The sequence below is a fragment of the Pecten maximus genome, chromosome 12 (genome assembly GCF_902652985.1).
Source record: "Pecten maximus chromosome 12, xPecMax1.1, whole genome shotgun sequence".
NCBI classification, from domain to species: Eukaryota; Metazoa; Mollusca; class Bivalvia; order Pectinida; family Pectinidae; genus Pecten; species Pecten maximus.
The window spans coordinates 19,466,334-19,491,080 of NC_047026.1; the positions used below are offsets into that span (position 1 = coordinate 19,466,334).

The window sequence follows — 24,747 nt, forward strand, 5'->3', positions numbered from 1 at the left end:
GTATATCACCCCTACACTAGGTGGTCAGATCCATTAGATATCTGGGTATATCACCCCTACACTAGGTGGTCAGATCCATTAGATATCTAGGTATATCACCCCTACACTAGGTGGTCAGATCCATTAGATATCTGGGTATATCGTCCCTACACTAGGTGGTCAGATCCATTAGATATCTAGGCATATCACCCCTACACTAGGTGGTCAGATCCATAAGATATCTAGGTATATCACCCCTACACTAGGTGGTCAGATCTATTAGATATCCAGGTATATCACTCCTACACTAAGTGGTCAGATCCATTAGATATCCAGGTATATCACCCCTACACTAGATGGTCAGATCCATTAGATATCTAGGTATATCACCCTACATAAGGTGGTCAGATCCATTAGATATCCAGGTATATCACCCCTACACTAGATGGTCAGATCCATTAGATATCTAGGTATATCACCCTACATAAGGTGGTCAGATCCATTAGATATCTAGGTATATCACCCTACACTAGGTGGTCAGATCCATTAGATATCTAGGCATATCACCCCTACACTAGGTGGTCAGATCCATTAGATATCCAGGTATATCACCCTACACTAGGTGGTCAGATCCATTAGATATCTAGGTATATCACCCTACACTAGGTGGTCAGATCCATTAGATATCTAGGTATATCACCCTACACTAGGTGGTCAGATCCATAAGATATCTGGGTATATCACCCCTACACCAGGTGGTCAGATCCATAAGATATCTGGGTATATCACCCCTACACTAGGTGGTCAGATCCATTAGATATCTAGGTATATCACCCCTACACTAGGTGGTCAGATCCATAAGATATCTAGGTATATCACCCCTACACTAGGTGGTCAGATACATTAGATATCTGGGTATATCACCCCTACACCAGGTGGTCAAATCCATTAGATATCTAGGTATATCACCCCTACACTACATGGTCAGATCCATAAGATATCTAGGTATATCACCCCTATACTAGGTGGTCAGATACATTAGATATCTGGGTATATCACCCCAACACTAGTTGGTCAGATCCATTAGATATCTAGGTATATCACCCTACACTAGGTGGTCAGATCCATTAGATATCTAGGTATATCACCCTACACTAGGTGGTCAGATCCATAAGATATCTGGGTATATCACCCCTACACTAGGTGGTCAGATCCATTAGATATCTAGGTATATCACCCTACATAAGGTGGTCAGATCCATTGGATATCCAGGTATATATCCCCTACACCAGGTGGTCAGATCCATTAGATATCTGGGTATATCACCCTACACTAGGTGATCAGATCCATAAGATATCTGGGTATATCACCCCTACACCAGGTGGTCAGATCCATAAGATATCTGGGTATATCACCCTACATTAGGTGGTCAGATCCATAAGATATCTGGGTATATCACCCCTACACTAGGTGGTCAGATCCATAAGATATCTGGGTATATCACCCCTACACTAGGTGGTCAGATCCAAAAGATATCTAGGTATATCACCCTACATTAGGTGGTCAGATCCATAAGATATCTAGGTATATCACCCTACATTAGGTGGTCAGATCCATTAGATATCCAGGTATATTACCCCTACACCAGTTGGTCAGATCCATTGGATATCCAGGTATATTACCCCTACACCAGGTGGTCAGATCCATAAGATATCTAGGTATATAACCCCTACACTAGGTGGTCAGATCCATAAGATATCTAAGTATATCGCCCCTATACTAGGTGGTCAGATACATTAGATATCTGGGTATATCACCCCTACACCAGGTGGTCAAATCCATTAGATATCTAGGTATATCACCCTACACTAGGTGATCAGATCCATATGATATCTGGGTATATCACCCTACATTAGGTGGTCAGATCCATTGGATATCTAGGTATATCACCCTACACTAGTTGGTCAGATCCATTAGATATCTAGGTATATCACCCTACACTAGGTGATCAGATCCATAAGATATCTAGGTATATCACCCTACATTAGGTGGTCAGATCCATTAGATATCCAGGTATATTACCCCTACACCAGGTGGTCAGATCCATAAGATATCCAGGTATATTACCCCTACACTAGGTGATCAGATCCATAAGATATCTAGGTATATCGCCCCTATACTAGGTGGTCAGATACATTAGATATCTGGGTATATCACCCCTACACCAGGTGGTCAAATCCATTAGATATCTAGGTATATCACCCCTACACTACATGGTCAGATCCATAAGATATCTAGGTATATCACCCTACACTAGGTGGTCAGATCCATTAGATATCTAGGTATATCACCCTACACTAGGTGATCAGATCCATTAGATATCCAGGTATATTACCCCTACACCAGGTGATCAGATCCATATGATATCTGGGTATATCACCCCTACACTAGTTGGTCAGATCCATTAGATATCTAGGTATATCACCCTACACTAGGTGATCAGATCCATATGATATCTGGGTATATCACTCCTACACTAGGTGGTCATATCCATAAGATATCTAGGTATATCACCCTACATTAGGTGGTCAGATCCATAAGATATCTGGGTATATCACCCCTACACTAGGTGATCAGATCCATTAGATATCTAGGTATATCGTCCCTACACTAGGTGGTCAGATCCATTAGATATCTAGATATATCACCCCTAAACTTGGTGGTCAGATCCATTAGATATCCAGGTATATTACCCCTAAACTTGGTGGTCAGATCCATTAGATATCTAGATATATCACCCCTAAACTTGGTGATCAGATCCATTAGATATCTAGGTATATTACCCCTAAACTTGGTGGTCAGATCCATATGATATCTGGGTATATCACCCTACATTAGGTGGTCAGATCCATTGGATATCTAGGTATATCACCCTACACTAGTTGGTCAGATCCATTAGATATCTAGGTATATCACCCTACACTAGGTGATCAGATCCATATGATATCTGGGTATATCACTCCTACACTAGGTGGTCATATCCATAAGATATCTAGGTATATCACCCTACATTAGGTGGTCAGATCCATTAGATATCCAGGTATATTACCCCTACACCAGGTGGTCAGATCCATAAGATATCCAGGTATATTACCCCTACACTAGGTGATCAGATCCATAAGATATCTAGGTATATCGCCCCTATACTAGGTGGTCAGATACATTAGATATCTGGGTATATCACCCCTACACCAGGTGGTCAAATCCATTAGATATCTAGGTATATCACCCCTACACTACATGGTCAGATCCATAAGATATCTAGGTATATCACCCTACACTAGGTGGTCAGATCCATTAGATATCTAGGTATATCACCCTACACTAGGTGATCAGATCCATTAGATATCCAGGTATATTACCCCTACACCAGGTGATCAGATCCATATGATATCTGGGTATATCACCCCTACACTAGTTGGTCAGATCCATTAGATATCTAGGTATATCACCCTACACTAGGTGATCAGATCCATATGATATCTGGGTATATCACTCCTACACTAGGTGGTCATATCCATAAGATATCTAGGTATATCACCCTACATTAGGTGGTCAGATCCATAAGATATCTGGGTATATCACCCCTACACTAGGTGATCAGATCCATTAGATATCTAGGTATATCGTCCCTACACTAGGTGGTCAGATCCATTAGATATCTAGATATATCACCCCTAAACTTGGTGGTCAGATCCATTAGATATCCAGGTATATTACCCCTAAACTTGGTGGTCAGATCCATTAGATATCTAGATATATCACCCCTAAACTTGGTGATCAGATCCATTAGATATCTAGGTATATTACCCCTAAACTTGGTGGTCAGATCCATTAGATATCCAGGTATTTATTATAGTCACATTACACTGCTGTTGGTAAACAGTGTACACGTGTTAGGTTGGGAGGTCAAAGTGGATATACAGTGTATGTGAGAGGTCAAACATAGCCATGTAGGGACAGGGTACGTGTCATAGCACGTGATACAGGTGATACACGAGTATTATTAGTTATTACAAAGGTGTGATTAGTTTTTGTCGTCATTCAAGTCTTGACAGTCAAACACTATACACAATTTTTAATTTTTGCATTGTTATTTAAAATATTGATTACCTATCGTTGTTAGATAGGTATTGTATTGGAGAGGTTATACTAACTGGAGGGGCTGGATACAGGCAAAATGTAGAAGGATGAAACACAAGAAAATAGGGGCCCGTCGATTTCCATGCACGATCTATCTAATAAAAAAAAGATGACTGTCGAAGGCCACACCCATACTTAGGTGTTGAGTTTTATATTATGTTTGGTTGAACGAAGTGAATTAGAATCATAAATCTTGTTATGTCATCCCTTCACTGGTTGGTCAGATCCATGATATACAAGTATATCACTCCTCCACTAAGGACACCACAACATCTGATTGAATCTATTTACTAATTGATTGTTCTCTGTCCTCGTCAAGGTAATTATTGTATCTGGTGTACACTATAAGTTGGAAATAATTTTTGATTACTATAAGCATTTCAAAAGAATAAAAGATTAGTACTTTTTGGTTTAAGTGCAACTAAGTATTTATTTTTCATTTATTAACTACGTAGAAACAGAGAAGTAAACAAAGAAATTCAAATAACATTTTTATTTCAACAATAAACAAAAAATTGACTACACAAAATCTAATTATACAGAGACTGTTACCATATCCGTTTCTTCACAATGTACAATACAGTTGCAAAAAAGAACACTACAGCCAAAAATATTAGAAGTCTATCGGTTAGTTGTCGCCTTCCGTATTTTGTGATAAGTTTGCGGGAGCTGACTAAATGTCCACCCATGCTTTTCATCTCCTCTTGTGTACCATGTAGCGTGGATGAGGACTGAACTAAAGTAAAATAAAAGACACATTTTTGAGCTATGGCATTTCTGAAATGATCAAATTTTAACAAATCTGGTCAAATAGCATAGTGGATTTCACTCTCCATATTGGCAACAACAAACGGTTCATACCCCGATGGGATGTGCTCTCCATATTGGCAACAACAAAGGGTTCCATACCCCGATGGGATGTGCTCTCCATATTGGCAACAACAAAGGGTTCCATATCCCGATGGGATGTGAAAATGTGTAGGTCACATGCCAGACCACAATAATTTTCCACGGGCATTCTGCTTTCCTCCCACATATTAAACTCTTCTGTCTGTATCCATCACAGGGAAATATAGTTTTAGTTTATAAGTTATTTTTCCATTGTACGAATTGATATTAAAATTTTAAAAAGTTTAATATAATTCAAATTTAATCTCATATTACAGAATTTGGCTCAAACACTAATTTAACATGAGCTAACATATCTGTCAGATTAAAATTGATACACTTCGAAAGGAGTGTGTTACTTACTCAGTGTAGATTTTGTGAGTTCACTTCGTTCGACCTGCGCAGCCATTGTTCTGTTTAAGCTCATCAGACTTTCCGATATGTCACTGCCTCTCTTTGCTAATATTTCCTTAGAGTTTGCAGTCCTTTTAAACACAGAAAAAAATCAAATAACATTTCATTGTTTATAAAACATGCTAGTTGTATTACCGTATTCATCCACAAATAAGCTACTGCCCATAAATAAGCTCCTTCTTAGATTTTGCAGAATTATCAATTTTGAAATCGAAAGCTAAAAGAGGTTCACAAATCCTCCCCACACTTTTATACTAGATTTTTTACACTAGGGGAGGAGGCGAATATCGTACATCAAATTTCTAAACAATTGTAAAACAACAGCTTTATGAAGAAATATATTGTGCCAGTGAAATAAAGTCAGGTGTCAGGAAGTAAATGCCATCAGGTATCTCCTCAAACTGAAACTGGCTGCTACTGATGTCACCATGGCTACTACTAATGTCACCATTGTGATTCAGTGGTCGACAGGTATTTCCAGACTTTGCTGTTAGATGTGCCTACCATATTTTTGACTGTATTCCTCCCTATAAACAGTATACAGGAAATGTTTGTTATTTTGGCTCAATAAGAAGAGGGAAATTTAAGCAGTGTAGCAATACTTTCATTACCCCTTAATGTAAACATCTTGCACATGGTCAGGATCAATATTAAATTGGTTGAAAAAATATTTTGTTTATACGAATACAAAAGTTTCCTGGTTCAACAATACTGGTATACTATTACCAAACTCTGATTATAGTGAAGATGGTGTACTCAATAATATCCTAATTACAGTAAAGTTTTTATTCCATGGCTAATATTTTGTGGTTGATTCGGTCGGACCTAATTTGTGGGTATTGAATTTCTTGTAACTATGCCTTGTTAAAATTCTGCAGTAAACACACCTATACATTTGTTTGTATAGTATCAATATTCACTGGGTGCTTTTGAAAATTGAATCCCCTGTAAACATTACAGCATACATACTCTATGACCACTATGCCTACATAATATTGACAACTCCATATATACTACAATAACAGTGTCGCACACTCAACTTTGGTGTTAGCTGTACCTGTCAATAATTTCCAAACATTCCCTGTACATACTGTTTCTTCAATCTTGTTCAATGTCTTTTTTAAATTAGTCTATTCTCAGCTGCCCAGAAATGTTTGTACTTTTCTGCCATACCATTTCCTGTATGGTACATCATCATACCTACCCTTTCACTAAGAACCTGCCATTTTCTCACATCCTTGTACCTACCATTTCACTGTTCCCACTCACCGTTTCCTCACCGAAGTTCCTCCCTTCAATAACATGTCCTTTTCACATTTGTCAATTCTCAGCTGCACAGATACATTTGTCTTTCTAAGGCTGCTGACAGTACTGGGGAAAACAAGTATAAACAGTTGTCACAAGAGCTACAGGGAGTTTCACAGTTTTTTTGGGTTTTTTTTTAATATGACAGATGTTCTTGTATTCTTCTCCACTGATGTTGAAGTTACACCAATGATTTAGAGCTTGTATTTAATTTTCATAGTAAACTGAAGTTAATACTTTATTTTTCCAAAATGTCTTCCCAAATAATTCCACACTACTGACTACACAACAAAATCTATGTACAATCATTAATACAGCAATACACATTTAAGTAAACGCAAGTAAATTTTGATATGAAATGAACTACACACTAGTAAGTAATCTCCATGACAACCAATTGTAAATTGTGATCAACTTAAATATAACCTTTACCACAGGACAATCTCTCCTGATTTGGGTTTGGAAGTAAAGATGAATTACTGTATACTGGCATATTTTAGTGGTAATCTTATTTTAGAAATTTTCCTATCAAAAGCATCTTGCTGATTTATTATTGCACTAATTAAAATTTTCTTTGGCAAGTATTGTGGGTGCACCAATTCATCATTGTGCTGATCTGTTTAAATTTGGTTTTAGGCTAAAATTTCAGTGACAAAAATTTGTACATATACATGTACATTATGATGTCCACTTTTATGTAATGTAACATATTAGAGGAAATCATATTTTAGAGATTTTCACACTGACAGCATTCTGCTAAATTATGATTGCACTAATTGCAGTTTACGTATGTTGTTTGTATGTGGAGCGGGCGACACATGTATATCCATCCCATTACACTGTTTGTGTTCAAATTTACCATTGCGCTAATCTGTTTAAATTTGGTGACACAGTAAAATTTGTGGGCACCAAAAGAAGTATGCTAACATTAATTGATGTACCTGGCAAGTCTCTGCTTCTGATTCTCCACATCCTTGTGTATTATTTGTCTATCCTCTTCCTTATCTTGTTCAAAGCCTAGAGTTTCCAACTCCTGTCAATATTAAAGTAAACATCATTATTACATTTAACACTGAATACATTCTAAGAGTATTGTACAAAAACACATAAGATATTAGCACCTTTCAAAACAAATTAAGTTAGCCAAAAAGTAATCAATCCAAATAATATTATCATGAATTTTAAACAAAATGAAAACCTGTTCTTTATCAAAATATGATGTTGAACCAAGAAAATGGTGAAATAACATAACAGAAAAATCTCCAGTTTTCCTCTTTTTGACTCCTTCAAGGATGCATTCAGAACACTTCAAGAAATAATTACCTCAATCTTTTTCCGAAGCTTGTTAACTTTTCCTCTTGCCTCAACATTTATGTCCTCTAGCACCTCCTTGGTGTCAGCACACTCCCTAATGTCCTATAAAAACAAAACAATTGTATCAAACAAATCCAGATAAATGTCAAATACAATGCAACAATACATGTTTTTTTTTTAACAACAGTTTAACAAATTGTCGAAAATTCAGGATGGTGCCACCATCCCATGTAACATATGTTGATAGTCAACCCTTTGATCAGATGCTTGTGTATTTGCTTCAGCTAAGTACAGTTGAGTGTAAGCTAACCTTTACACCTAGTGCACTACTAGTGCACTAGTAATGCACTACGTTTAAACAAGTAGTGCACTGCATTTAAACTACAGGTAAACTAGTAGTGCACTACACCCTAAGAGGTGATGAACGGCAAAACCCCCATGCAGGTAATGGGCAGTACCCAATGCAAGGCTACCTGTGATTTTTACCTGTACTGTACATAAGGCTATCTAGCAGTTATATTCAAAGAGTTATTAAAAAGGTTCTGGAAGTTTAGTTTGATCTTATATTTCAACCTTTCTATTCTTGTTAATTATACACTGTAACTAAGTTAAGATAGATCTACTTTATAAATCCTAATGACCTTAAACTAAGTTACATTGTTCAAGCCAAGTTTCATTTATCTTTTGGTACTTTATATTTTGTATTGATTAATCAGTTATATATTTCACAATTTCACATGTTTAATTCCAGTAATTTGTTTTCATCACATGAAAGTATATAATAAAACGTTTGAAAACAATTATCGTTACTTGAACATTTTCAATTTTATACATTTAATTTATAATGCTGAACAATGTAGTTTAATTTCAGATTAAATCAAGCAGCATATTCATAATTTCATTTTGTATGTGATATTATGCTTATTGAAACCTATATAAAATCAGCCCATAATATATGTTGTATATTCTATGTGTATACATCCATGAATGCTTAAAGTCAGAAACCTGAATACAAGAAATTAATTAAACATTGATTTAACATATGTAAAGAAAGAGATTATTTGAATGTATTGGTAATTAAGTGATCATAACAGTTCTACATTTCAAAATTTTAAGTTTATAAAAGGTATATGTTACTTGTAATACAACTCCCACCTTCCTTTACTGAAATAGTTGAAATTTCTGTACATGGACCTGTGTGCAGGTATCTAATACTTTGAAGATCTAACATATTGGATCTGATTCCAGGTTCATGTATCGATCAGTCACAGGTAACACAGAATGAAATAATGGCCTGAGGGAACAATTACCCATTTTTGTTATGAAATACATATACATGTACTGGCAAACTTGAGGAGGGGGAGGGCAACAGTTTTAAGCTTATATATAACATGCATACATGTTCATGTATCTGGAGCTGTACAACACTTGCATTTGTAATTTCATAATTTTCTTCTATGAAGTTACCTGCTATCAAATATATTATATACACATGTGGATCATGTGTATACCTTAAGCCAATGTTTTTTTACAGTTCACACTTACATGTTTTTTGCAATATTGTTTAAAAAGAAAATTTTGGGATACATTTTGATCAGCATTTAAGTGTTTCCCTATTGCATTAAAAAAGTGATTAATTGTTCTTTACCTTAAAATGTATAACTGATCGATGGGGATTTTACCTCTTCTTGTAATTAAAGAAAATCAGCATATTATCTATATTTATCAAATATCTTTATTATGCGGAAAAATGTATATAAAAATTAATTTTTTTTGAATGATTAGCCAAAAAAAACCTATAAATTTTTGAAAAACATCCACAGGTAGATATTGTATATGGGTAGTGTTAGATGCTAATTACAGGTAGGTAAGACAGCATGCTATAAATGGACCCCTGGGGGGTAATTCCGGACTTTACAAAACTATAGCCAGGTGTTAAAACAGGCACACCTTAAGACTGATCCTCATCTGATACATTGTGTTATGGAGGTCTATAAGGTGGTGGTGAGGTGGGGTTTGGGCCCTGGGGCACAGGTGGCCATGACAACAGGCATGCCCTGAGAGTACCAATTATACATACATACATGTACATAACTTGTTATGTAGATATTATATGTCTCTTACAGAACATAAATGAGAATATACGAAACTTCTGATTCTTGATACTTGATTTTGTACTTTGAAATGATTTTGTGGTTGAATTAACAGATATTAGTGAAGTAACAATACATTGAATTTAAAAATATTTTTGTCTGATAAAATAATAAATATTAAAATATATGTACATATACAGTGTACTTGAGAAAAATATACAAACAGTCATCAAGGCCTAAGTTAGGATTAATCATTAGTGTAAGATGTATATTAATTACATCTAAAAAAACAAATAAATGAAAAGCATCAAAATTTTGAAATCAGGAAGATAAACCTTAATTTTACACTATAATGAAACCTTTTTTAAAAAATTAATGATAAAAAGACCCACTACAAATCCAATTGATAAGAGTTTTAATTCTTCTTGTGCAATATATCATCTAAGAACCAGAGACATATATATGTCTCTGCTAAGAACCACAGTCAAATTTATTTTGAGTTTATATTAGATAAAATTTTATCAACATTTAAATATACCTGTGTAACCACAAAAGCGCAGGATTAATTAAATTTAAATCACTGCCTCCGCTAGGGATCGAACCCTGGACCTCTGGCTTACTAGTCTTACGCTCAACCGATCGAGCTAAAGAGAAGATCTCTCTAGCCGAGCGGTATATTGCGGCTAGTATTTACCAGGGTTACATACTCCCCCTCCAGGAAAGAACTCGTCCTCGAGTTTCCAGGGTAACAGCGATGCTTTTGCAAGCAGCGATGAGTATCATTCCCGAGTCACTACATGGGCGCCAATGTAACAAAGCGCAGGATTAATTAAATTTAAATCACTGCCTCCGCTAGGGATCGAACCCGGGACCTCTGGCTTACTAGTCTTACGCTCAACCGATCGAGCTAAAGAGAAGATCTCTCTAGCCGAGCGGTATATTGCGGCTAGTATTTACCAGGGTTACACCTGTTAAAGTCAGAATGACATATATAAGGCAGTCAATTTACACGGGTCTGTATATGTAACAACTACAGGTATCTAACACAGGTGTCCAGTGGCACTGTCCATCACCTGTATAGGGGGGTTTGTGGTCACACCTGACTGGACGTAGTGCATTACTAGTTTACCTGTAGCTTAAATGTAGTGCATTACTAGTTTAAACGTAGTGCACTGGTGTCATCCTGTTTCTCCCAAAAACTTATGTAAACAATATAGGGAGAGTGTTGTTTTAACAGTTAAGATAACTTCTACCTGTACAGGTAAATCAACGTCCGTGTTACCTGTACAGGTGAATTAAGGTGTCTATTACTGAATGTATCAGTTGACAAATAAATAAATTGATAGATTTATCCATATATTCACAGATAGTTTGAATTTTAAAATAAAACGTGTAATTGTATTAACAATTTATGTATATAATTTATCATAGATTTATAGAAGTGATTATAATTGACTTCTTTTTAATAAGATGATAAATTAATTAAAGTTATTGATATCTTAACATTTTTTTTTATATAATTGACTTATTTTTATATTCAATTCAATTCAATTCTTTTATTACTTTCGGCCGTACGGCCTATCAGTCACAAAAACATTGTACATGAAATACAAATTACAGCATGGCGTATACAACAGGAAATAACATATAGAGAATGAGACATCATAACTTCAATGATTGGTTTAGTAATTATTTCTTAATTTAGTAGCTTCATGTATATATTTTCCTAGAGAACACAGTTCCTTAACATTTTGTACTCTGAATAGCTGGATTAATTTAAAAACAGATGGGTTATTCCAGTAATAACGCTTGATGTACCTTTTCCTTAAATTTCTATAACTATTACATTCAAGAATAAAATTATATTTATCTTCAATTTGTTGTCTATTATTACACATATTGCAAAATCGTCTTAATCTTGGAGTATTGTTATATCTACCAGCTTCAATGGCTCAACAATGTGCAGTTAGACGTATCTTAGTAAGAAAAATTCTATATCTTTTAGGAATATATTTGGTAAGATAAAAATGTAATGTTACATTGTCCACAAGATGTTTATATATATGACATTTTGAGGATGACTCTAATAAATGGTGTAGGTGTTGCTGAGCTTGGTCAAAAATTCTCTGCTTAATAACTGGCAAAATATTGTCGATATAACTTGCATACATTTGCTGGTTTTCCCACACATGACCAAAACCAAGGAAACAATTTTTTGTATTACAATTTCTTAAAAATCCATATGCACGATTTAAAATACAATTTCGTGTAGTTGTTAACTTAAACCAGTACTTAATTATCCTTAGTTTCCAGTAATATTGTAGTGGAAAACGACCTAGTTCACAATACACCATCGCATTTGAGGTTGATTTTTTTACATTAAGTATTCTTTTGCAAAAATGTGTGTGGACCTTTTCAACGCCAATTGCCTTTGACGATCCCCATATCTCGCAACTATAACTTAAAATACTTCCAACATATGAATCGAAAAGATGAAGCATAGTTTCAATATTTAATTTCATGTGATTACATTTTGTAAAAAGTGCAAACATTGCTTTACAACCCTGATTTGATAGCTGTATTTGAATACTGGTGAATTGATTATTAAATTTCAGATTCACTCCTTAATACACATAGTTCTGTTAATAATGCATCCTCTTTGCTTCATCTTTTGTAATACAGTAAAAATAGTATACAGGAAGAGTAAACTATTGGTTTATTTATGATATAAATAGTGCTCATTTGTAATGTATGTATCAATGTAAATGTGGTGCTTATTATATTGTATTTTGAAGATAATATATAGTGCTTATTAGTTATCCACTGTACAAGTAAATCATATCATCAGTAAAAAGTACATATATGTGTGTAATATAAATGCATTATTTTTAACTTTTTAAAGTTTTTTGTAGTTATATCACCTATCTACCTGTATTTACCTTATTTACCTGGATTTTGCAATTAATGAATGTGAGCGATAATTACCTCCTGGTTTACTTAATAATTAGACCCCTGTGTAAACAAATCCTGTTTCTCCCAAAAAAATTTTACCTAGATTTTCAGTTTTGGGAGAAACAGGATTAAACCAGTGCACTAGGGTGTAAAGGTTAGCTTACACTCTACTCCAACAATGTTAGAGGTTTTACACGGCGAGATACTTTTGACAGGCGCCGTGTAACAGTCGGCAAAATAATAAAGAGCCAACCAGCGGCCTCTTATGTTATAGGAGTAGCTTACACTCAACTGTACATCAGATAACAATGAAGATATAAACATAATGATAAATTTATGATAACAATTTAAACATCTTTGTAGACTTTTGTATTTTGTTATTTTTCCCAATTTGAGATTTTGATAAGCCATATGAGTCCCATTCCCAAAGTAGTGAAAAAAAATACGGTATGTTATTTTATAGGGATTTTTATACATTCTTATTAATGGAACATCACACCCCTGTGGTTTTACTGTACAAATGTCAGCAAACCTTATACAAATGGTTGTAAACAAGGCTTAAATCGCCAAAAGGTAACTTGAAAGGCGATATTAACATCAGAGCCCTTCGGATTATCATGACCTATGATGATTGTCCAGTATGTACTGTACCTGACCAAAGTAGGCTACATTTTGAAAAAAGAAACGCTTTTGAATGAGATAAATCAAAATATGTGTTATAGCAAGATACACTACCTGGATGAGTGCTTTGACTTCAAGATCTAACCTAACGATTTCCTGTAAACACAGTCGCACGTGGATGTCTTCTGCAGCCATGTCACTTTTGCCACATCAAACAAAATGAAAATGAAACCGGAAATGAAGTTCCGGAACAGGAATTCATATCCATGTTTAGTATTAGGCACTGATATTGTCTTTCCGGTGAAGAACGATTCCGATGGATTCCGCTTTGAACTCGGTAAATAATCTTTATATCACACTATATACTATACATCTATAGCTGTTAATATTGTATAGAAATAAAAGTTTCCCTTGTTGTCTCTGGACACTGGACCTCGACATTCGACCAACAAGTCAAGACCAACGAGACCTGTCTCCATATTTGACAGTGACAGCTGTAGTTTGACAGCTGCGTATACGTATAGGCCTATTTAATCCTGCAACTGTCACCGCGTTGTCGGAATACACCCACCATATATGCTGTATATAGCTATTATACTAGTAAAAGCAGGACTTCTTTCCGACCTGTACATGTACAATAGCTGTCATTTATTTTGTCGAATTATGCCAGAAAAAACCCACAAGATAATAATAAAAAATAAAACAGTTAATAAAAACAGAGCTTAATAAAAATTGAAACAAATACGATCAAAATATGACCTGCAACAAAACACATCAGTTATCAAAAGTCCTGTCATAGTCAACATGATTTAAATGACATACCTTCTGTGGTAGTATGAAATGATTTTAATGAAATAGCTTATATTTTTATAAGTCCCTTTGTAGTTAGAAATGACAGTCCCATATATTATTTAAAAATGGTTTAAAAGTCATATCATATTCCATGTGAGCGGGTAGTATTTTAGCAACAAATTAGATTAATTTCTTATGACTACACGTAACTATAATTCCCATCATATTTTAAAATGATCTAAATGGCATACCTTAGAGAAGTCCTGTCTTGTTTAGAAATGGTTTATTTTCAGTCAGTTTCCACATGTTCGAGCCAAAATTATGGTTATCTGTACTGTAATCAATTTCCGTAAATTTTTTTGTTGCTGTAGGGTCATAGAAAAGGTAAAAAACTGAAAATGCAAAAAAATTCAGGATAATCTTGTCCAGGCAATAACTTCTGAACTGTTTAAGATATAGTAGAACTGAACTGGGCTGAACATGGGTTGCAGATCTAGAGTAGCTCAAATGATTAGAGCCTCCGTCTAGAGTTTCCTGGAGGTCCCAGATTCAAGTCCCGGTCTGGTCACAACATCATTTTTCCTCTCCTGTTACATTTGGTGCTCAACTATAAATACCCATGGATAAAGGGTCTTGTGTGTGTGTATTTGAGGGGAAAACTTTGTTGAAGAAAGGAGGAATGCAATGGAACTGGACTGCATTTTCCTTAACTCTCCTGTTACAGAAATGTCAGAATGAAACTTGAAGGGATCACTACTTGAAGCATAAATGAATTACCCACATTAAGTGTTTTAATTTATGCATTTGAATAAGGTGGCCAGCTTGACCTCAAGGTCAAAGGTCAAATAATAAAAAAGATACATTTTTATGTAGCAGAACCAGGCCTGATGGCTTCCAGGTTTAGCCTGTCACATTTTTGCTCCCCTGTTACAGTATAATGTATTTGTTAAGTTCTGTGTATGATTTAGCAAAGCATTCAGCAAACCTTGATTTCAGTATTGTCTTCAAAGGTAAAGATATAGAAAAAGGAAGGAGATGTGTAGCAGAACTAGTACTGGGTCATGCCACTTGTTTCTAGGCAGCTTAATTTGGTTAGAGCAGTGCTAGATGCTAGCATTCACCTGGAGTTTTGAAATGCTGTGTTGAAATATCTCTTTGGCACTATTTCACACATCCCTCCTGTGACCAAAAACTGAACTTACCAGTAGCGTTTGGCTTTAATTACTACACATGTACATGTATACACACTTGGGCAACATTGTGTTTTTTTCTTTGAAAGGCGCATTACATGTTAGTCTGAATATACATGTACCAGGTTATAATAAATTAGAGAGTAACATATATTTTTCCGATAAATTATAATTTGTATATCTTTTGTAACATTAGGCTCACCAACAAGGTAGGAAGGCAGATATGATGCTCAAGTCCGGGAAAGCTGAGGAAGCCATCTTTTGTCATAGGAGAGCAGCAGGTATAATAAATACATATTTCTTCCATCATTCAAGGATTTGTCTCCCATTTTAACTGTTCAAGATTTCTTTGTCATCATAAGGTATGATGTTCTGTAAGGTAGCACATTATAATAACGTCACATCAACATTGTGCTGCATTGCAATATTATTTTTGATATTTGAACTATACTGGACCCTGTGTAAATAAAATAGTATTATAGGAGAAAAATATCATCCCCTACATGACATGATGAAGAAATCTCCAACCCTCAGCCTCCAGTTATATTTTTATTTTTACCCTTGACAAAACCCTTGGTTACACAATCAAGAATATTACCCAGAGCTTGGCAAAGCCTGCATGAGGTTAGACAACCAAGAATATCACACAGAGTGTTGAAGATTTCTCTGTCATACCCTCAAAGTTTGGGATGATTCTATTAATCCATATTAACTTAAGATGCTCCATAATCGGCCAATATTTGTACTTGTCAAATGATGAAAAGTATTATAGTATGGTGCTGTCTGTCCATCGCAATCTTTTATTTGTCCAGAAATCTTCTTTACCAGCATTCAATGTATCCCTTTTAACTAAGTAGCCTTTATAATTCTGATGTAGTTTTGTATTCAGAAGTGGCATTTTTATTGAACATTTTTTGAAAGAGTTATATCCCCTTATTATTTCAATACATGTATCTTAAATTTTATTTGGAGCCTCCCATTTTTTATCCTCTTTGAAATATTGTAGACTTTATACACATAAGTGTTTGTGCTTTTTTGCAGAAGAATTTTTGAAAGAGTTTTTGCCATTTTTTCCAGCATTTTGATCTTGTCCATGGTCTATATAAGATAGATAGGATTTTTTACCATGATATGCAGTTCTGCTTTCTTAAGCCAGATTATCATTTGGCAACTCTACATGCCCTATATTCATTTTTATGTGCATTTTGATACAAGATTTTTATATGACTTCGGCATTGGACAGGTGTTTCTTGTTTCACCCAGCAGTACTCTTTTCTAGTTCTGTACTAAAAACAGTAGTCAGCATTGATTTCACTATAGTAGTCCAAGCTAATGTATATAACTGCATTGAGTGATTAAACATTATAGTCACAATCACAGGGACTTCACACACGAGGTTCGACAAATAACAAAAATGTAAATATCCCATAATAAATGTAAAAAATCACAATATGAACCTTCAAAGTCTTATATTATAGGACTAACAAATTCTCAACCCTTGGTTTATATTATATATGGGAATTTGCACCATGTCCCTAATGTAAAAATTGTATAGAAGTGGCCACATGAAACATTACAGTTCAATGGCATTTCTTTCAATTTTTCAAAATACTTGCAATTGCCATAACGGGGGAAAAAATGTTGTTACAAAATACAAATTTCAGAATAACGAAATTGTCTGGAACTGTGTGTTTAAAATTGTTTTGAAATTTTTTTGTAGAACACCTTCTACAAGCAATGCAGTTATCCACGTGTATGAAAGCTAAAGATTCTATATCACTCCAACATCAATTCCATCTCCGTCAGCAGGATCTTCTCCAGGAACGTCTCAACAAGTTACAGGCACTCCAGGTAGGTAGATAGTTCTGGCCTGTTTTCCTGACAGAAATAAATGCTCAAACTTAGCAACCAGATACAGACTTGTCAATCCAACATTGTAATATAATTCAATTCAAAAGGAGTACTTAAGCACTTAAATGGACTCGGTGATTTGTTAGTAATTATTTTTTAAAAAGTAGTGTCAAACGAGCAGGTTGAGATGGGCTGGCTTATTTATAGGGTAGTGTCAAATAGTCTGTCACTCAGCTGACAGAGGAGGGTTCCTTGGTTTAGGGGGTAGAGCCAGGCACGAGCACGTCCGGTTTGATTCTTATGGGAACACTTGTCAGGAATTTATTTTTCCCTGTACTTTCACATTGGTGAACAGTGAAATTTCAGTGGTTAAACCCCTTTCCCGAGACACACCGAGACACACCAAGTACTTAGAATTCTGTTTGTGTGTTGGTGATATCAGAACATTCTATTCCTCTCACATTTGGAGTGTTAATTTATTTTGGCTCTACTGTATCTAACCCTAAATTTATTTTAAAGGTGATTCATTAGAAACTTTGAACAGTGATTTCATGATGAAGGGTAGGCTCATAGGGGCTTGATGTTCCGATGATCCAGAATGAAAAATTTACCCAAGTGTCCTAGGTCACTTACCCCACAAATACCCAATGTTTATCTAGCACCTAGCAAGCATTATTCCCACTTTTGCTTGTGATAATGTCAAAACTGGCTCAAAATATCGTATGCTTGGTATCACTTGAAAGGTTATTAAAATGAGTTAAAGATGGAAAGAATTGGGCTTCATTTTTGCTCAGAATCGAAATTTTGAAAATACATGTCTATGAGTTTGGAAAACAGTGTTCCTGCCCTTGTCCATAATAAATGATCTTAGGGTCAGGCCTTTTCATTCTGGGTCATAGGAACATGTCAAGCCCCATGTTAGTAGACTGGTTAACAGCCCTGAAGTTTTTGTAAAGAGTTGCCCAGATAAAGTCTTACACTTGATTATCTCCCCCTAGTCTGAAACTTAGGATCATACGATAATGTATTCTAGAGAACAAACATTTATCAAGACTCAATTTTACTTACCCTGGTATGATTTTAAGATGAAGGGGTTTAACCTCGGACTTACTTTTATAAATCTGTTTTTCAACAGGAAAAGAAATTAAACAGGAAAGATTTAACACAGAGTCAAGGAACACAGACTGACTTTTTGAACCTGGATGGCTCACAGAACTGCATAGATGCTGCATCTCAAGCTCTATCAGACACCGACTCTGTGTTGGAATACCTCATCAACCGAGAAAAACAAGAACGTGGACCTATGTCTCCTCATCAACAACCAGAGAAACAGAAGATAGTACAAAACCTTCCAAGAGATGATAAAACAATTATTGAAGAATTGACAATACAAAATGCTGAGCTACGGAAACATGTTCATAGACTCATAAAGGACTTGGATGAATATAAGGGAGACAACGAGTTCCTACTTCAAAGAGTACTGACTGCTGACAGGCCAGATAGAGGCTCAAGTAATAAAGATTTATTTGGTCGAGCAATTGATGACGAGAAGTCACCAAACTTTGAGTTACCTCCCCTAGAACAGCCTCATTTTGACTTTGACTCAATTGGCATTCCAGTAGAAGCCTTAGAACATAGCACGGAGGAAAAAAGCATTTTTTTCAATGATTGATATAAGTGATACATTGATATTTGCGGATGATTTGTTATTTAAATTTACTAAGTTGGGTTATCACTCATGGTAGGAGTAAAAAGAAAAACATCCTAGATGCCTGTGCTGGGGCTCAAACTGGTGATCTTTTGCTCTCTAAGCACTAAGCAGACAAAGGGATATTCCTACTAGCCTGATTAAGTAAGGTAGCATCATTTTTCATATTTTTAACAGTGAAACATGGAAAATTATTCCTTCTATATTCTATATTTCACTAGTGAAAAATATCCCTTTTTCTGATTTGACCAATCAAAACACTGCTTACAAATGACAGTGGGAAAAATTAAAAGTTGATCTGGTATATTTTGCTATAAAATTTAATAAACAGAATATCTAACAGTGTCTTCAGTAATACCAAAAAAAAAAAATCAAATTATTAGCCCCACATTAGACACTGTTAGATATCCTCTATTTCTCTACTTATACAAAAACATATAATTTCATATTGAGGCGGTAACCCTTTGTTATCAGGGTGTGTTGTTGAAATTCTAACTAAATGTAGGATGAGAAGTAAACAATTACTTTTTTGTCCTGTTACAAAGTGGTTAGTGGCCCGATTAGCTTTATCCATCTACCCTTCCATAAAGAAATTGCAGTTTGTCATAGTGATAAAATACTGATATTTAGCACTAAAACGGTTTTGCACAGTCAGATTGGATTTTAACTTAAATTTTTTCTAAGCTTCATGGATAAGGCCTTGTAATAGAATGAAATTAATTTGTATCAATAAATACCTGTACAGATTGTGTTGGCTGTTGTCCCACAGCTCCTGTAGACCTATCTAGGATATATCATAATTCACCTGAGCTATCAAAACAACTATTAGGTATGGATCTTGAAAATGCAAAGTTTTTTGTTTTGTTTTTTGTTTAACGTCCTATTAACAGCCAGGGTCATTTAAGGATGTGCCAGGTTTTGGAGGTGGAGGAAAGCCGGAGTACCCGGAGAAAAACCACCGGCCTACAGTCAGTACCTGGCAACTGCCCCACGTAGGTTTCGAACAAAGTCTTGCATACTGAAGTTTATTTGAGACAAGAGTTCAACCATATACACAAGTTAAAGCTCATGGTTCATTTTTTGATACGCAGACTTTTCTGAAGCCTAACAATGTGTTATTTCACTGCAATGTGTTCCCAATTCCCTAGGTTTTATCTAAATTATTATGTTTTACAATATTTTACCTACACTCTTGTGTTCACCATTGTCAAGATAACCATGGTTAATTGTACTACACTTACCTAGATAAATGTAGCCCACTCGATTGTGGTATCTGACGATGTGTGTTCCCTGATGTACCATGACACCTCAGTATGTTCCTCTTCCCGTTGTTTTACTTTACATTCTATATGTTCTGTCAATGTTCCGTATATAGGGTATGTTTCACGTATCTTTTATCTACTAGTACCATACCAATCCACAAATAAATCCCTTCATTTTTGCAGATTTTGAAATAAAGTGGTTCATAAATAATAAAGCCTTCCCCAAACCTTCATACTTTACTTTAGGCTTATTTGAGGATGAATATGGTATATGTTACTTGGAGAATGAAATTTATCCTCTACAAAAACATGTATAAACAGGTACGATCTTGCTGTTATTTTTCTGTTACAGTATTTCTGATATTGTGCAATTTCCATACATTTGCCCTCTTGTTATATGCCTTAATCAACTGTTACTTATATGGATACTGCAGTTGTCACAGATTACCTTGAAGTCATTCCCATAGTCTTTTGATTAAGCAAAGAAAATGAAAAGGACTCAATTCAAATTATAGAGGGACCTCATTTTATCTGAAAATTACCCCATTTATGAAATACTCGGGACCCTGTTTGATCACAGTGGTACTCTTGATTTTATGACATAGTGCTATAAAACTGAAAACATTTATGATATTTTTATGTGCAAAAGAGCAGCAGAAATTTGTTTAAATTTAACATAGCATAAAAAAACAAGAAATTGTCTGTAAAACATAAATGTCCTTGACCTTAGAAGCCTGGAACACATCAATGTCAGAAGTATACTCATACTCGACTGATGTTTAAAAGATTGATAAAAATTTGTTAAATAATGAAGTTGCTAGGTATTTGAAATTAAATAAGGACGGGACAGAACAGATATGGGCATTTTTTAACATTTAAAGTGAACTACATATGATTTCAGCAAATCAGAGGCTGTGGCGGCCATCTTGGATGTTTCATAAAGACATCATACTTATTATGTATGCAAAGTTTGGTACGGATCACAGTGGTAGTTAGATTGCATTGGGACGGGACGGGACGGGACGGGACGGGACGGGACGGGACGGGACGACACAATATGCCTCTCATGGCGGAGATAAACAAACAGCATGAAATACAAACTTCTGGTGATGTGATCATCATCCAGGATAGAATATTTAATGAACTTGATATTGTACACAGCACAAACTTGTAATTGGGGATAGAGACAAAACCAAGCAATAGGCGAAGTACATCAGTAAACTAATTGGGAATAGCTGAAGACAGAGAAACAAGTGATTGATTAAACTTGAAATCATGTCAGCAATAATAGAATGTCTTTAATACACTTTTTGTTAATATTAGGATTTAAAGCATATGTTCATGGATATAAGCAATGTACACTTGGAGTTAACCCGAAGGTGTCCGATGTTTTATCAACATTTTAAAAATCAGATATGGGCAAGGGTTGATAAAATATCAAAACCATTAGATTAACTGATCAGAGTTTTAAAAGGCTGATGAAACATCAGAAACCTTTGGATTAACTAATCAGATTTTTAAAAAGCTGATGAAACATCAGAAAGCTTCGGATTAATTTATTTTGATATGCTATTGTAATGTTAATGTATATGTTTGAGGGACCAATATTTATGAAAATAAGTTTTATTTTAAATGTAATACATGTACTATTATTGTCATTTTTTTTTACTGTAAATGCTCAATTTTGAAATTGAATGTATACATATTTGTTGTGGAAAATGATTGAAATTACAGTATTGTCAGTGATATTACAATCTTAGAATTCAATCCACAGCATTGAAATGGTGTGCAGGGTTATTTTTTCTGGTTTAATAATAAATATAATTTGGATCACATCATTCATCTGTTATGTTTTGCAAATTTATGGAGTTTTTGTATTATTACTAAGAAGCTTTTCTCAATTTATGCTGTTGTGGACAAAATGTCTTCATAGTCTTTGATAAATCTAGTTTTGACAATTCTGAGGTCTTCAAAAACGCACACAGTATACTCTCCGACACAAGATGAACCTTTCTAAGACATTTCTCAGTAGCAACTCCTATATTACTTGAAGTAAGGAATTTTTGTTCTGACTATTTTGGTTAGTTTTATGGCCCTTGACAGTTAGAATATTTACATATTTTGGAGATCTTGTGTATACAACTCTTCCTATACATGTCTCGGTTGTGCACGGACAACCTTTGTATTCTATTGAAAATTTATTACACTTCATTTCATACTTGAATTTCATATTTTGTGTATTGCACAACTGTTGTAATTAGCACTGAAACCAGCATAATAGGTATTGCTAAAGCAATACATGTCCCTTACCGCCCTCCACCCCCCAAAAAATAATAACAGTGCATGACCTTGACCCAAATACCCTGAAACTCTAACTTGTTCGAGATGTCATGATATGATCATTTATCATTGTGTGAAGTTCGATCAAAATCCCTCAAGGAATGAAGCCTCTAGAGTGCAGACAAACTTATGGTGTTACATACAATGTACATACATGTACATGTACCTACAAGAGGCACGGAGAGGAAACCTAGTCCTATTCCCCCTGATTTCATCTGTAGGGGACTAATAACACTAGACTGCATGTCTTGAATAACTTCACAAATAAATATGGTGAGGCCATTTTCACAATTTATAAACATCCAAAGTAGATAGCTATCATATAGTTATTATACAGTAAAAGTGACATTCCAGTAAGGACCAATTTACTCCTACACTACTTTGAAGAAATCAGGTCGAGGTTGTACACACAATAACAGACACTCTGATTGCAACACATTTATTAACAAAAAAAGAAAAGCACTGCATATATGTATGTTAATATAAAATATTTTCATGGCAGGTTCTACATGTAAAATTCAGAAATAACATGGATCTAGTAAGTGATGTTTGAACATTAAAGACAATAGACTGAAAATTAATAAACAAAAAATGAAGAGGAAACATTAACAAAACTGCATAAATAACAAGTTACATTTTGGTTAATAGCCATACACTGATATGACAATTTTCTTGGTCAATACTGTAAACATGGAAACTTTAGAGAAGATTTTTTTTTACCCTGAACAGGCATAAGCCCTTCACATACATAAATTCAATCCCACATATATTATTTTGTGCTGTATGTGGTATTCATTGAATAGGTTAAATATATAAAGTGGAAATAAGCCCTAAGCTTTAAAGCTTACCTATATAGCTATTGAAACGCTAAATTAACTCCCCACTGAAATGACCATGTTTACAGTATATATAGCCCCTCTGGTTTGATGTGTTGAAGGAACATAACTTCCCAAAATGTTTACTCTGCCCACCTCAGCAACTTGGAGCACAATAATCCAATGCAAGTATAAGTAGCAAAGTAAAAAATACATACAGCTAACCTGCACTTAACACCTGTATATAACAAAAAAAAAACTGTCTATAGGCCATGCTTTGGATTCCAATTAAACAAATCATATATGAACCTCTGCAAAATGGCTACCTGTCTATTAAGTCACTTTTATATGATCAATTAGCCTTTATAGACAGGTTTGTCCATAATCTTTTCTATAAAAGTCTATACTTTGGGGATTTTCAGTGAGGCTTTAATTTATGAATAAGAATGTGAAGATCTAACCATATGGATGGTGTACTTACAAGCAGCATACCTTTGAAAGACTTTTATATACCTCGTCAATTGACAGGTTCTGGTATAGCATTGTCTGTCCAGAGATCTATTCCTACAAGAGTTGTTGCCCTTTATTTTTTTTATTTCTAGTGCATTAATCTGTAGGGCGATCTCCTGCATTTTCCGACCGATTTCTTTGAAACTTGGTGGGCTTTATAGCTATGAAGTTGTGTTTATAATGGGTTGGAGACTTTTGATTACATGTACTTGTTTTCCTCAAAGACTTTTAAATTTTAATTACTTGTTTTCTTCATATTGTTAGAAAATCAAAAATTTACTTTGTAATGAAAAGTGAGATTTATTGCATACCAGCTAACCATTCAAATCTTATTTCAATACAAGACAGTATATAACACTATATGGCATTCAACAGGCATATATTGATCAGCCCTGCTGTACTCTTGTGTTTATAAAATGAAAGTTTAGTTTCTCCAAATGTTCTTAAGTAATAAGTATGGAATTTGAGATCTGTTATAAATTATTGAGATATACACTGAGTACTTAAAAG

The 24,747-nt window shown here is 34.9% G+C and overlaps 2 protein-coding genes across 2 annotated transcripts; one reads left to right on the forward strand and one right to left on the reverse strand.

The window, feature by feature from the left end:
• Positions 1-4,660: 4,660 nt before the first annotated feature.
• LOC117339149 (vesicle transport protein SEC20-like) lies at positions 4,661-14,026 on the reverse strand. Its single transcript, XM_033900570.1, has 6 exons — positions 13,884-14,026; positions 8,113-8,205; positions 7,731-7,822; positions 6,754-6,855; positions 5,434-5,555; positions 4,661-4,918 (listed from the first exon to the last, which is right to left on the reverse strand). The coding sequence occupies exons 1-6, from the start codon at positions 13,962-13,964 to the stop codon at positions 4,731-4,733; spliced, it is 678 nt and encodes a 225-aa protein (XP_033756461.1). The 5' UTR covers positions 13,965-14,026; the 3' UTR covers positions 4,661-4,730.
• A 22-nt stretch (positions 14,027-14,048) lies between these two features.
• Positions 14,049-22,405, forward strand: LOC117339148 (nuclear receptor-binding factor 2-like). The gene is made up of 4 exons (XM_033900569.1): positions 14,049-14,106; positions 15,948-16,032; positions 17,472-17,602; positions 18,738-22,405. Exons 1-4 carry the CDS (start codon positions 14,086-14,088, stop codon positions 19,272-19,274), a joined length of 774 nt encoding a protein of 257 aa, XP_033756460.1. The 5' UTR covers positions 14,049-14,085; the 3' UTR covers positions 19,275-22,405.
• Positions 22,406-24,747: the final 2,342 nt, after the last annotated feature.